The sequence below is a fragment of the Triticum dicoccoides genome, chromosome 2A, assembly GCF_002162155.2.
Source record: "Triticum dicoccoides isolate Atlit2015 ecotype Zavitan chromosome 2A, WEW_v2.0, whole genome shotgun sequence".
NCBI classification, from domain to species: Eukaryota; Viridiplantae; Streptophyta; class Magnoliopsida; order Poales; family Poaceae; genus Triticum; species Triticum dicoccoides.
The window spans coordinates 84427665-84443520 of NC_041382.1; the positions used below are offsets into that span (position 1 = coordinate 84427665).

The window sequence follows — 15856 nt, forward strand, 5'->3', positions numbered from 1 at the left end:
CGTAGGACATCACCATAAATAAAATATACAAATCATACCAACCAAGATCACGATTAACCCACAGGACAAAACGGATCTACTCAAACATCATAGGATAACCATAGATCATTGGGAAATAATATATGGAGTTGAGCACCATGTTTAAGTAGAGATTACAGCGGGCGGAAGAGGTGTTACACCGCTGCATAGAGGGGGAGAAAGTTGGTGTTGATGGTATCAAGATTGTTGATGTAGATCGCTGTCCCGATCGTTGCCCCCGGTGGCACTCCAGCGCCACCGAAAGCGAGGAGGAGAGAGCCCCCCTACCTCTTCTTCATCCTTGGCCTCCCCCTAGATGGGGAAGAGAGTTCCCCCTCTGGTCCTTGGTCTCCATGGCGGCGGAGGGGCGGGAGCCCCTCCGAGATTGGATCTCCCTCTCTATTCTCTTTTGTTTCGCGTTCCCCAGATCTGCCCGAAAACCGTTTCTTATATTCCCGGAGATCCGTAACTCCGATTGCGCTGAGATTTTAACACGATTTTTTTTCTGGATATAAGCTTCCTTGCGCCCGAAGTAGAGGTCCAACCGACGTATGAGGTGGGCACAACCCACCACGCCACGCCTGGCTCCTCTAGCGCGCCCTGGTGGTTTGTGCCCACCACGGGCCTCCGTCCGCGGTGATTCCAACTCCCAAAAATCACATATATTCCAAAATAATTCTCCGTGAAATTTTATTGCATTTGGAATTCGTTTGATATGGATACTTTGTGATACAAAAAACATGCAGAAAACAGGAACTGGCACTTGGCACTGGATCAATAGGTTAGTCCAATAAATCATATAAAAAGTTGCCAAAATTATGTGAAAGTGGTATAATATTGGCATGAAACAATCAAAAAATTTAGATACGACGGAGACGTATCAGGGTCCATATTGGAAATTGAGGGATATTAAGGCCTCCTTTTAATAGAGAACCGGAACAAAGCATTAACACACGGTGAATACACGAACTCCTCAAACTACGATCATCACCGGGAGTGGTCCCGACTATTGTCACTCCGGGGTTGCCGGATCATAACACATAGTAGGTGACTATAACTTGCAAGATCGGATCTAAAACATGGATATAATTGTGATAACATAAACGGCTCAGATCTGAAATCATGGCACCCGGGCCCAAAGTGACAAGCATTAAGCATGGCAAAGTCATAGCAACATCAATCTTAGAACATAGTGTATATTAGGGATCAAGCCCTAACAAAACTAACTCGATTACATGATGAATCTCATTCAACTCCTCACCGACCAGTGAGCCTACGAAGGAATTACTCACTCCCGGCGGGGAGCATCATGGAATTGGTGATGGAGAAGGGTTGGTGATGATGAAGAACGTAGATCCCCCTCTCTGGAGCCCCAAACGGACTCCAGATCTGGCCTGCCGATGAAGAACAGGAGGTGAGGGCGGCTCCGTCTCGTGGATCATGATAATTCTTTCTCCCTGTTTTTTTTCTGAAAAAATAGGATTTTATAGCGTCGGTTTTAGGGTCTGCGGGGCCACCAGGTGGGGACAATCCACCTGGACGCGCCAGGAGAGGGGGCGCGCCCTGGTGGGTTGTGCCCACCCAGGTGCCCCTCTCCGGTGGGTCTTGGCTCCAGAAATTCTTATTTATTGTATACAAATTCCTCGCAAAGTTTCGTTCCATTCCGAGAACTTTTATTTCTGCACAAAAAACAACACCATGGTAGTTCTGCTGAAAACAGCGTCAGTCCGGGGTTAGTTTCATTCAAATCATGCAAATTAGTCCAAAACAAGAGGAAAAGCGTTAGAAACGTAGATACGTTGGAGACGTATCACTAAGCACCTCGGATAAAAGCTCAGCACTAGACTTCAGATCGAGAACGGGGTGCTTTTGTGGAACTAGTTTTGAGACCGACGTTTAATAACGAAGAGTAGTTCGGATTAGTCGAGGTGCGACCGGACTTGAAGACCGGTTCAGGGGCTACTGCCGGTGCCCCGACTATGGGGCCTCTCACCACGTTGACTCCCGACCTGATGGACCGGGCCCAGGACCCCTATGTCGGTTCCTTCCTGGGCCACTTAGGGCAGCAAGAGAGACCCAGAAGGCTTGACGTATACTATTACTACAAGACACTGGATCTCTAGAGAACCATGTCTCCTCATATGTAGCCGACTAGGATCTTGTAACCCTAGGACCCCTGGTACCTATATAAATCGAGGGGTCAGGCTCGTAGAAACACATTATAATCTCGTGGTACATCACATGTACTTGGTACACCCCCAACGCTATAATACAATCAAATCATGACGTATGGTATTATCTCCTCGGAGAGGCCGAACCTGGGTAAAACCTTGTGTTCCTGTCACCATTGTTCCATGACGCCTAGCTTAGGATCCCCTACCCTGAGATATGTCGGATTTAGCTCCTTCAACGAGTGAAGTTCGAGCTGAACTTTCCGGACATTAGGAGCTAGGAGGTTGCAAAGTTCCTCGCTCCCAAATTACGGATTATGTCTCACAAGGAGGAGAAGGAAGACTGCTTCAAGAAGGAGGGCGGGGCTGGCCCCTCAAAGGTGATCAAGGAGGAAATGCAGGCCCCCTTGGTGATCAAGGTTGAGTCAGACGATGACGAAGCCGAGGAGCAACTCGATAATGAGGATGAGGTGGCTGGAGTTTTGGAGTCATGTCGACAATGAGGATGAGGTGATCCTGGAGTTTTGGAGTCATGTCGACAATGAGGATGATGATAAGTATTGTGTCCCTAGTAGCGGGTTTTTATCGTACAACTTTTGTAGTGAGTCTATCGTGTTTAAGTTTGAACATTTGATAGTTTAAAATGTTGAAAGATGCAATGCTCATGTTTATTTCGATGCCCTATTTTTACATCATTTGCTGTGATAGAAAATGTTCTTTTAGTGGATGGTAGAAAATGTTGAAAAATGTGTTTATAGTGGGCAGATAAAATTTTCGTATCCTATTTTTTTAGGGTAAGTATCCAATTTTTTTATCACGTGACACGTGTTGTAACTTGTAAGCAACTCAAAATTGACGAAAAAAATCCATTTTTTTACGTGCCTAAAATCCATTTTTTAACGCTAAAACCATTTTATTCTGAGATGGTTACGACACAATCGGCCACTTATGACGATCGCCGAGTGCCGGCCCAAGCTTCTGTGTCTCCAGACTGACGGCGCCGATGACCAGGGCATCGCCGTCCACGCAGCAGCCCTCCGCGCGGCGGCCGACCGTCGTGCTGCTGCTGTGGCTGGCCCTCGCCTTCTGCCTCGCCGTCCTTTTCATCCAGTCCTCCTTCACCTCCCCGAGTGCGCCCCGCGCCCGAACCCTAGATTCTCCGGACCAGCCCTCTGCTGAGGCGAGCAGGCTGGATCTCGACTCCGACCAGGTCCGGGAGCTCTCGGGGTTCCAGTCCCGCGTCCAGCAATGCGTGGTACGTCACTGCATTTCCACTGCGGAGAGATCAATTTGTTCCGTTTGTCCACTATACACAAGTGCGTATATCGGTATATGGTAAATTGGTAACTGGGATTGGGAACACCGACTGGGGGAGACAATAGCTGTGTTTGTTTTACTCATATCCTCTGAATTGCAGTCGGTCCATCGCGGATCCACAATACTCTGCCGAAATCATTGTTTCATTCATGTGACATGGGGGGACTCATATCCCCTTCTCAATAAAGGGAATCTGCTTTCTGGCATTTCTACTCAGGGTGTGTGCTCACCATGTTTGCAAGGTAGTAATAAGTGAGCTAGTGCCTGAACTATGAACACACCCAAGCTTTGTTATGGTTTATACTTCTTGTGTACTAGCTTGAATTTAGTGATGTAGATGGAAAAGGGGATGCCATCTGTAGGATAACATGCTATGAATTAATAAGGAAGTTGTTGCCATGTGTACTAGAAAGGCAAAATGGTCATCATATTATGCAACTATGTTTAGCTCAGATTGAACCCTCTCAAGAACTGAAAGTTGACACACTATTCCAACATTTCCCAGGTTGCTGTGGTTGTTTTTTTAGTTCATAATGTTTCTTCTTATTTTAGCTTTGCTTCTGAAATCTCAACTTTATTTAGGCAAGCAGGGGACTTGGCCTCACAGCCGATATTGTTGATCATTGCAAGCTAGTCCTTAAGTTTCCTGAAGGAACCAACAGCACTTGGGTCAGTATTCATTCATGTTCATATGCGCTTGCTGCTTTTATTCAACAAGATTCACTAATGATGATGTTTCTTGACTTGCAGTATAATGCTCAGTTCAAGTTTTTTGAGAAACTAAAATACGAATATGATGTCTGTGAGACTATCCTTTTGTGGGAACAGGTCAGCACGTGGCTTCTGAAATCACTTATTTATCAGTGTAAATACACATGTTAATACTGACGTGCTGTCAGTACCGCAACATGACGACTGTCTTGACAAGGGAGTACTTAGATGTGCGACCTGATGGATGGCTGGATTATGCACCTAAAAGAATAGCACAGCTGTAAGTTGGGGATTTGTTGCATTGTTCTTATAAAGTAACGCCACTCATGCTGGTAAATTTGTTTTTCTAAATATGCAGTGGTGCCAAGAAATGCTACAATCGTACTCTGTGTGAAGAGCTTCTTAGTATTTTGCTGCCTGCTAGACCCCCTTTCCATCCACACCAGTTTGCGACATGCGCAGTCGTTGGCAACTCAGGAGATCTCTTAAAAACAGAGTTTGGACAAGAAATTGACGCTCATGATGCTGTCTTCCGAGACAATGAGGCACCTGTCAATAAGGTAATAGCTTTGATAATGTTTTCATCGACTTGGTGACCCTGCAATGTCCTCCTTTATATTGTTATTACTTATCAGGCAATTTAATGTTCTTCTTGCCTGTCAGCCGTTTGCCATTCTTATTAGCTTTGTGTTGTTTAAGTGTCATATAGACTATAGCTGTAGACTAATTCTATTCTGCCAACTGAAAATTGCATTCCTTCTGCAAATGATGCATGTAACATTTTCCATAACGACATTGTTCTTTTTTCATCTGCAGAAATATGCAAAATATGTTGGGTTGAAAAGGGACTTCCGACTGGTTGTCAGGGGTGCTGCTCGAAATATGGCACCAATACTGAAGGGTTCATGTAATGCTTTAATCCTGATTTCTTCCAATTGACTTCAATCCTGGCTTTCCAAAAAAAAAAGATAAGATAGGCTATTTTTTTCGCAAATTCGCAGTAGATTTGCATATCATCTCGCTGATAGGGAGAGAGTAGCAAAGGGTTCAGGAGAGGGTTATACAGCTACATACACATGACATGGCGCAGATGTATGTGCAAGAGAAGAAGACAAGGGGTTGCTCAGCCCCGAAGAACTAGGTCGTCAGAAGTAAGCGACCTAATCTGTGTGCACCAGCCTTGACCTGGGTCCATGCTTGGCAAAGATGAGTCTCTGGATAGAAGGCCGCTCGCTGTCAAATATGCATCCGTTGCGGTCCATCTGTGAGGATGGCGAGAGAGGCAAGACCCTTCCTAAGACCATTGGGGGAAGCAGTGGAAATGATGGCCCACCGGTCACCAGTGCAGGATCTCGGCGTTGCCGGACGACGAGCTAAATGTGGCTTGCTGTCGATGATGGGTTCGCCCATATCAGGGATCGTGAGGATCCCCTTCTATTTGTCCGGCCAGGGGCTAAAACACTCTAGAAATCTTGGAACCAAAGCAAGTTTTTTTTACGCAGGTTCAGGCCACCGAGATGGTGTAATACACTATGTCCTGCTTTAGTGTTTTCCTCTGTTTATGTACCATAGATTACAGGATGAACTCTCTATCTCTCTCAGAAGTGTTGGAGTGCTAGTCTACTTTTCCTAGCTACCCTTCAAAGTCGCGAAGCCTCTGTCCAGCCTTTGTCCTTGCCTTATATAGGGCTTGGGGGGCACCACAATAGCCTATTACAAACCATGCCACAAACAATCTCGGGCGACCAGCCTGCTCGTCCCACGTGGGCCTGTCAGAAGATAGGGCGGTGTGCGCAGGCGGCATTGACGAGCCGAGCCCTTCCAGCTCGCCAGGTCCTACTTATCAATGGGAGAAAGTAGAAGAGGTGCGCTACATCTAGTGGGTCGATGGTAAAAAAAGCGACATGCACTTGTCATGTCCTTGATATGTGGCAGACAATACGAACCGACTCACGGTTCATAATCATCATAGCATATAACCCTTTTATCATATGCATGCAGGCATAGCTATTAATGCGCATGTCGGCCCTTGGTCTCATGAAGAGCCCAAAGAGAAGCAATCAAGCCTACGCCTGATCTTTCCCAACCTGTGGGCCCCTAAATGACCCATAGGAGAGGATCTGTTGCTTGGGAGGGGGGGGGGGGTAGTTGGTCGGAGAGGACCCCGATCAACCCTATAGATTACTTGTTGTCTTTGAAGTAGTCATTCAACCCTAGTGTTGTACTCCCTCCGGTCCTTCTTACTCCGCGTATTAGATTTGGGTCAAGTCAAACTTTACAAAGTTGGACCAAATATATATTACAAAAAATCAACATCTACCATATTGAATATATATTCCATGAAACTACATTCCGTAATGAATCTAACAATATTGATTTGGCATTGTAAAATGTTGATACTTTTTTCTATAAGTTTGGTCAAAGTAAAGATGCTTTGACTTCACACAAAACTTATATGCAGACTAAAAAGGACCGGAGGGAGTACACTTTGTAGCAGCAAGGACCGGAGGGAGTACACTTTGTAGCAGCAAGGTGGGGTTGTTCGTCCACAACCTTGTGCTGCTTTGGGTGGTATTAGTGCCCCGTTGATCCACACTAGTTCTTGTTGTTTCTTTGAGAGCGAGCTGCAACAAGCAATGGAACAATTGGAGAAGAGGATGGATGTTGCATAACAACAGCTCAAAGGGCTGTGTGAAGATCTCAATCGGAGATTCGACCAGCTGGTTGAGATGATAAGAAAGGGTGTTCCCCCTGTTGCCAATGAAGAAGATTCATCTACAGAAGATGTTCAACGACGAAGAAGGGGAGGTAATCTTGGATCAAGACCACCACAACAATGTGCAGTTCAACGTGTACTTCAAGAAGGCCAATTTATGTTCAACGTGTATGATGATCACCTTGAACAACCTGATCTCTATGCATATCAGAGAGTACCCAACCCTACATATACAAGGGATACATACAAGGTGAAAGTTGAGATCCCAACTTTTAAGGAATTATTGATATTGAAGGGTGTCTTGATTGGCTATATGAAGTGGAGACTTTCTTTGAGGTCATGGAGGTTCGAAAGATCGTAGAGTTCCTTTGGTCACGTACAAGCTGAAAGGAGGAGCCGGTGCATGGTGGCATCGTGTTCAAGGAGAACATAGACTAAGAGAACCTCGTGTGAGAACTTGGCTGCAAATGAAAAGTCTTTTGAAAGGGAGATTTTTGTCCGCTGATTATGACCAGATCTTATTTATCCAATTTCAAAATTGTGCTCAAGGAAATAGGATTGTTTTAGATTACACGAAGGAGTTTCTAAGGCTACAAATGAGGTGCAACCTTGCCGAAACTAAAGATCAACAAGTTGCAAGGTACATCAATGGTCTCAATGATGTTATTCAAGATCGATTAATGATGCAACAAATCTAGTCCATTGATCAAGCACAAACTCTAGCTTTAAAAGGCGGAGAGGTTTGTGAGGACAAGAAAGAAGGCTCCATATCCTCATACCAAAGGCTCTTATAGGAGTCACACTAATAGAGTGGAGGAAAAGGCCGCTCCACCAAAGGCAAAACGACCTGTCCTGAAGCAAACTAGAGGCAAGGGGAAGCAAATGAAGGCCCAAAATGCTACAAATGTGGTGAAGAGGAACACATATCCAATGGTTGCCTATTGAGGAAATTTGTGAACACAACTATCCATGATGGTGAAGACGATGAGGAGGAATATGAATCTGAAGATGTAGAGGGACATGAGGTTTATCAAGAAGAAGGTGAAGAGGTGGTATGTGTGATTCAGCATCTTCTATGTTCCATACCACATCTTGAAGACACACAACGGAAGAAAATATTTGAGAGCAAATGCACGGTGAATGGCAAGGTATGCAAATTAGTACTCCCTCCATCCCATAATATAAGAGCGTATTTTACACTAGCGTAGTGTCAAAAACGCTCTTATATTATGGGACGGAGGGAGTAATTCATATTTGTAGGTGCGGGAATTTTATCTCCTAGAATTTGGTGAGCCATTTGAAGTTTGAAACTCATGATAATCCAAATCCCTACACTATTGGGTGGATCAAGAAATGATTGAATGAGGATCACCAAACAATGCATCCCGCCACTTCCTTTGGGCAAGTATTATTGCTCAAATTTGTTATGTGATGTGGTTGACATGGATGCCAACCATGTTCTTCTTGGGAGACCTTGGCAATTTGATGTGGATACTACACATAAAGGGAAGGAAAATTCTTACTTTTTCATTTGGAACAAGAGAAAGATCATTATTCTACCAAACTAAACTGATGGTAAGGAGGAGGGGAAAAAGTATGTTAACTATCTTCCACACTTCCAACGAGTTTATGAAGACTTGAAAGAGGCAGATTTGTGTGCTGCACTTATTGTAAAAGGAGAAGAGCACCCAGTTGTTGAAATTCCAACAATGTAAATGGCTTAGTAGCAGAATTTTAGAACATACTTGAAGAGCCACATAGAATTGACTTAATTCCAAGAGCAAGTCTTCCTAATCTTCCGCACTATCGAATGAGCCCCAAAGAGCATGATATATTGAAGGAGAAGGTGGAAGAATTGTTGCAAAAGGGGCACATTCAAGACAGTATTAACCCATGTGTTGTACTAGCCCTACTGACGCCAAAGAAAGATGGATCTTGGTGCATGTGTGTGGATAGTAGAGCCATCAACAAGATCACTATAAGGTATATATTCCCTATTCCCTGTCTGGATGATATGTTGGATGAACTTAGTGGAGCAAGAGTGTTCACAAAGCTAGATTTAAGAAGTGGATATCGTCAAATTCGCATCAGACCAGGGGATGAATGGAAAACAGCCTTCAAGATAAAGGAAGGGTTGTTTGAATGGCTAGTCATGCTATTTGAACTCAAATGCACCAAGTACCTTTATGCACCTTATGAATCAAGTCCTTAAGCCCTCTCACCCCCCTTTGTTGTGGTTGATTTTGATGACATCTTGATCTATAACAAGGATGAGGATGAACAATTTGAACACATTCGGGAGGTGCTAGGAGTTCTAAAGGAAAATGAGCTCTATGTCAACTTGAAATGTGTTTTCCTACAAACACAACTTCTTTTTCTAGGATTTGTCATAACATGCGATGGCATTCGTGTGGATGATTCTAAGGTTGAAGCAATCCGAGAATGGCCAACTCCGAAGACCATTTCTTAGATAAGAAGTTTTCATGGCCTTGCAACTTTCTATAGATGATTTGTGAAGAATTTCAGCACTATCATGAGTAGCTGCGAGTAGAATGGTGAATCTTAAGTAATGTTTTATAGAGTGTTCTAGCTATAAGTAGACGTGAGATGTGAAGGCTTCCCAAAGCCTTGTAAATAGAGGTCCTCGCCTCTAGTTTGGAACTAGATCAATGTACCCCCACTACCTGTAATAGAACTTGGTGTTCTTATCTAAGATCTTGTGCTCTAGGAGTTTTGGATTGAACTCCTATTGCCATATTGGCCTACATTCGCCTCTAGAGCGATATCTAGTGTAGCCATCGAAGTAGTTCCTTCAACCCTAATGTTTTATACTTTGTAGGAGCAAAGGTGAGTTGTTCCTCCACAACCTTGTGTTGCTTTAGGGGCCCCGGGCACATTTTTCTCCCTCTCTTTAAGTCCAGAACATGAAGCTAGGCCCATCTCCAGCCGCCCTGGAGGACCCTGTCTCCCGTGAAGCTGACACCGACTCCAAGAGAGCACCTCATGCCAAATCTGTCAGTTGAAGGGATACCCGATGAGGAGGTGTTGCATAGTTTTCGAGGCCTGGTCACAAAGGGTACAACTGTCCGCGTGCGGCAAGCGATGCCGAGCTAGTCGTGCGAAAGTCCAACATCTCTTTTGGTTTGTTTGGTTTGGCAACCAAACAAAAAATTGGACATATAGTGGTGCTCAAGTATTCCAAGTTGGCCGCGAATGCTAAGTGCTGGTGGTGCCGAGACACATTAACATGAACTGGCCGTCGCTCGTCCAACGCCATTCAATGCGATCTGGGATGGGCAAAAGAATGACGGTACGAAGACAGTGTCAAAGTTCAACGTACTCCACCAACACTGTTGACTCTAGAGTGCCTCAGTTGTCTTGTGTCCGTGTGCGCTCCAACAGTCCCTCATGGACCAAACGGTGCTTACGATGGCGGTGCGACATCGGGGAGAGCATGGACGGGGCAATCTCCGAGATGTCCTTGCCATCAAGCCAATAATTTCTCCCACAAGCGACATGCTCGGCCGTCACCGAGAGGCCAAACAGTCGAGGCGCGGAAGATTTGACGTACTTCTGGATCACATAGGAGATGGAGATGATGCCAAGGACGGGAGGGGTCAATCATCTGCAACCAAAGCCACTCAACGCGAAGTGCTATGTCAGTGCACTGTAAACCCCTGATGCCAAGACCACCGAGCTCGAGCGGCTAACACACCTTTTGTCAGTTGATAGGGCAATGACCCCGCTGGCATCTTTGCGTCCATGCCAAAGAAAGTCGTGGATGATACAGTTGTTCTGCTTCAGGATTGGCGGGCAGAGCGCCATGACAAGGAGAAGATGCACCGACATAGCACCGAGGACGTGGCGGGCCTGTGCCAGCCTCTCGTCATAGGGCAGCAAAGACGTAGGCAATGTAGGGAGTTTGTTGGCCATCTTGTCGGCGAGCGGTTGTATGGCAGCCACAGATGGCCTCCTTACCGAGAGACATGCCAAGGTTTGTGATCGGGAAGCCAATGACAGAGCAAGACAGCTCAGTGCTGATCGTGTCAACCTCAGAGGAGCGTATTGGAGTGCAGAACATTTGTCGAAGTTGTTTTGTAGGCCAGAGGCGATTCCAAAGACGGGGACAGCTCCCGGGCAGAGCGTAGATCCTGGGTATTAGGGTGGCAGAAGATGACCACCTCATTTGCATAGAGAAGGATACTTGACACGGGTGACGGATGGTGAGTCTCCCGGTGTGAACCGCATGCTGGAGCAGGGAATTCAGGGCATCGATGACGACAGTGAAAAGCATCGGGGACAGGGGGTCGCCCTGGCGCAGCCCCCTGGCATGGCGGATGGGAGATCCTGGCGTGCCATAGAGCAAAACACGCATACTGGCTGTGGACAGCAGGATGAAGACCCACTCGCCCCAGTGCGGACTGAGGCCGAGGTGCTGAAGAATTTCGAGAAGAAACAGGCAAGAGATGGAGTTGAAGGCACGCGCGATGTTAAGCTTGAGCAATACCCGGCGAACCTTGAGGTTGTGAAGTTGGTGCACTGTCTTCTGCACGAGTAAGAAGTTGCCATGGATACTTCTACAAGTGACGAAGGCGCTCTGATTAGACGATACCATTTCCCCAAGCCTTGGCACCAACTGATGAGAAAGGTCCTTCGCAAGATGGGCTATTCATTAGTTTATTTCTGTTACTTATGAAAGTATGAGAAATCACATGACAATGCTCTTCAGTCTAGTTTCCATTTTTAGAACTGATCATGTTGAGCTGTGAGAATAATTCATATTTAACATATTTGAACCATGATCTAACTTTCACATTTAAACTTGCAGCTGATGAGGCGCTTATTATAAAAAGTCTGACACATAAAGAAATAAATGCAGTGATAAAGGTAATATATTTGCCTATATTCTGTTGAGCTGAGCATGTGCTATTTATTGTTATTTCTGGGTTCTTGAGAGGTGAACAAATGTGGAACAAGTTATTATTTTTTGTATTATCTGTATTGAACACCAGATGATTGTTTTCCCTGGCAGGAACTTCCGAATCCCGTTTATCTTTTTCAAGGTATAGTCCTAAGAAGAGGTGCTAAAGGAACTGGTATGAAGTCTGTAGAATTGGCCCTTTCCATGTGTGATATTGTCGACATTTATGGTTTTACGGTTGATCCTGGCTACACAGAATGGTGAGTTTTGATGCATGGGTGTAATACCTCTAGATCTCTGTAGCATCATTTTTGTCTGCGGTTTTGTACAAGTATGTATTCTGCCCACTTCATTATTTCAGGACGAGATACTTCTCAGCCCCTAGGAAAGGACACAACCCATTGCAAGGCCGAGCTTATTACCAACTTCTGGAGTGCCTCGGAGTAAGTCTCAGCTGCCCTCTCTTTCTGATTTGTGTAAATGAAGTTATCTTTCCTCCATTCAATTTACCTTTTCTGTATGCAGATAATTCGGATCCATTCTCCAATGAGAGCACAACGGGTGGAAGATTGGTCGGATGTGCCAAGCAGAGATGAGATCAGAAGAGCGCATGCTGCAGCTTTTCGTTTGAAAAGGCGTGAAACGGGTCAAGCAGATGAACCGGGCCCATTTAGCAATTGCAAGGTATGGGGAACAGTTGACCCAGACTACGGGCCGGTATCAGGAACTTCAGATATGAGCGAAACGCGGAGGAATTCAAACTACAGCAAGTGGGAGTTGCTCCCACTCGAGAGCCTGAGAAGTGAGGCTCAGGAACACCATGCCCAAATGGGTGGCGTATCTCTATACAAGATGGACGGAAACAAGTTAGATGACCTTGTTTGTGTGAGGCACAACCGTTCATCTGGCTAAGACAGTGGCGCCAGATTTTCCTCGAGATAGCAGCATGTTGACCCTAGGTAGGATCAGTCTCACGAGGTTTGTTGCTTAGCCAGTTCTAGGACACTAGCTTAACCACCCAGGGATTCTATGGGACATACATAAGTAACATAACATCTGTCTGCTGAGGCATGCTATATCCTATATTCACGCTGACATGCTTGTGATGGATTTTTTGGGATCTACTCCCACCGGTACTAAATCGGCGACACTTATTTTGGGACGGAGGGAGTAATACTGTAATGATCTGCTATATGACTACCGTATAATCTGGTACAAATGAAGTTTCCTGGGTGCTGCTTTCGCTTTCTGTGAGCAGTTGTTTGCTTTACATTAGAGCTGTAAAAGAAAAGTAAGCCTGTTTTATTAGAATCAGACTAAGGGTGGAGATAGAGAAGGGAGGCTGAACACAGGAGTGTTCTTTCTGAAGCTTTTGCTCTTTCATTGCTAGCATACGGTCTGTATTTTTGCTCCAAAAATAAAAATGGTCTGTATTTGTAGTACATGAAGAAGTCGGTTATACTTATAAATATCTGCAATAAGTTCTCTGTGTGCAATATGAGGTAGCCATCTTTTTGGAAGATGAGCAGGAGAGCTGCGTATTTCTTTTTTGACGGGTGGTCTGCTCTCTGTTATAAGCAGAGAGCTGCGTATTTCATCAGTGTGTTAGAACAATTCAAGGCGCACCTAGTGATCATACAATCACTAGAAACGACATCAAGATTTGTTAACAAAGGTTCATCAACATGGCTAAATCTCTAGGGCATGACTACATGCACTCCTCTTCATGTACTAAATTGACATAGTGCAATCGGTGATAAGCCTGTCAAGGCGATCAGACAACACTTCGACCACCCACCATAGCTGGTCCGGCCTCTCATGATCTTTGTCTAGCCTACGAGCTTATGTGTGGCCTTTTTGGCCGTCCTGCGATGACTTTATATAATAGGCTCAGGTTACACATGTTTGACTCAAATACCTAACCCTCTGCTAATTATAAGTCCAATTTTGATACATATTTTGACACTTAACCTTGATGAATATGACCTCACCATCTTGAAGCCGCCATGCATGAATCTCCTTGTACCTTTGATTTGAACAGTTGAACTATTTGATTATGAGCTTGGCTGCTACTCACTCAGTTCCAAAATAGATGATCCAACTTTGTACTAACTTTAGTACAAAGTTAGTATAAAATTGAGTCATCTATTTTGAAACGGAGGGAGTACTTCCTTGACTTCACATGACTTCACCTTCAACTATAGTCTCTTCTTTTTCTCCATGATAGCCAAACTCCTACCAAAATTAAGTTCCTTCGCACTCTTGTTTTGTGTGTTGCGTTGGACGGATACTCCGTGAGTTCAACATCCTCCACACTTTGTCGGACCACATGTTTGACCACGAGTGTGATGGTCAGTGTGATGGTCTGTCTCTGTCTCTCATGCTTACTACCCACCTCGTCGCTATTATCGCATCGAGCCTCTGTTGTCCCGGTCGAGTATATTGCGTAGCTAGCCCACACCACCTCAACCCCCACTGCAGAGTACCATCAGTCATCACCAACCGATGCCATGTTTCACGTATCCCTCAGACCACTTGGCCACAACCTGAATAACATGCCCCTCTTTTTTTCGCTGAAACATGTTTTGACTCTCCATGCACTTATGTCGTAGCCTCTCCATCAGCCGAGTGAAGTCTTCCGTTAGATTCCAGCTTCACCTTTAACATGACTCCATGGTAGATGACCAGTCTACTGTCATGCCCGTTGACTTCAAGCTCCCATGCATACGCCGCCTTGAATCAACCCGGCACCATCGTCTTGTTGAAGTGCACAAGCCCTTGGACCTTTTTTCTCAAATAGGCACGAGTGTGTGTATCATTCATTAAAGAAGGAGGGGGAAGAGACTCCCAACGATCCACAATTTACAAATATTTACTTGCGGATTTCATCTGACACCACCTTACATGCTAGACGGACTACTCCTGGCCAACTCTTAAAAACCTTTGTTCTCCCCTTTGAATATAGTTTTTATGGTTTTTTTTTCTTTTCTCTCTTATTTGCTTGCTCAAGAAAACCAAAAACTCCAAAAATATTTCCGTGTGTTTCTTCGAATTTCTTTTCCTTTTTTATTCGAGTTGTACCGAGGAGAAGACCACGATGAAAATGTTGAGTGGCTCTCATATGAATAACTGTTGAACTAATAAAGAGCCCACTTTACTTTGTCTTCTCCTGTTGAATAAAATGTTTGCAGATTCCAGCTTAGTCCATGTCACTCTTGCACTATCATTATTTTCACATCGTTCGGTCGTGCAAGTGAAAGGCAATAATGATGATATTCAATGAACCGGCCGTGGCAGAGAGAAACTGGTATGAACTCGACTTGTCCTGTTTGTGTAAATATGTTTAACCTAGTATCCATGATTCAGCCTATTATGATTAAACATGTTTGCAATGACAATTAGAGATTATAGTTTCTCATGCCATGCATAAGTAGTTAGGAGTGGATAATGATTTTTCTTGGATATCAACATTGCGTTAAAATAATTGTGATGTAGTATGATGATACTGTATCCTCCTCTGAATGTTCGAGTGGCTTGACTTGGCACATGCTCATGCATGTAGTTGAATCAAAACCAATATAGCCTCTATGTTATTTATGTTCATGGTGTTCATATCCTACTCATGCTAGTGTCCAATGTTACTTATGCATAATGCATGATCATGATCGTTGTTGCTCTCTAGCTGGCCGCTTCTCAATCTAATTGCTAGCCTTCGCCTGTACTAAGTGGGGATTATGCTTGTACATCAAAACCCTTTAACCCAAAGTTATTTCAGATGAGTCCATCATATCTACCTATATGCGGTATTACCCTGCCGTCCTAAGTAAATTTGCATGTGCCACCTCTAAAAAACTTAAAAAATTATCCGTTTTGTGTGCCTGGATCGTTCATGGAACGACAGAAGGTGGTCGGTATCTTCCATGCTAAGCGGGTTATTCTCAGGTCGAGTGTTTATTTACTCGCCATCGCACGAGAAAATGGCGGTAATAGGGATGCCCAGTC

At 44.7% G+C, this 15856-nt stretch overlaps 1 protein-coding gene across 1 annotated transcript; it reads left to right on the top strand.

Moving 5' to 3' along the window:
* Nucleotides 1-3140: 3140 nt before the first annotated feature.
* LOC119353465 (sialyltransferase-like protein 5) lies at nucleotides 3141-13103 on the top strand. Its single transcript, XM_037620088.1, has 10 exons — nucleotides 3141-3444; nucleotides 4089-4175; nucleotides 4257-4334; nucleotides 4406-4497; nucleotides 4576-4777; nucleotides 5034-5124; nucleotides 11762-11820; nucleotides 11966-12114; nucleotides 12216-12297; nucleotides 12380-13103. Exons 1-10 carry the CDS (start codon nucleotides 3193-3195, stop codon nucleotides 12764-12766), a joined length of 1479 nt encoding a protein of 492 aa, XP_037475985.1. The 5' UTR covers nucleotides 3141-3192; the 3' UTR covers nucleotides 12767-13103.
* Nucleotides 13104-15856: the final 2753 nt, after the last annotated feature.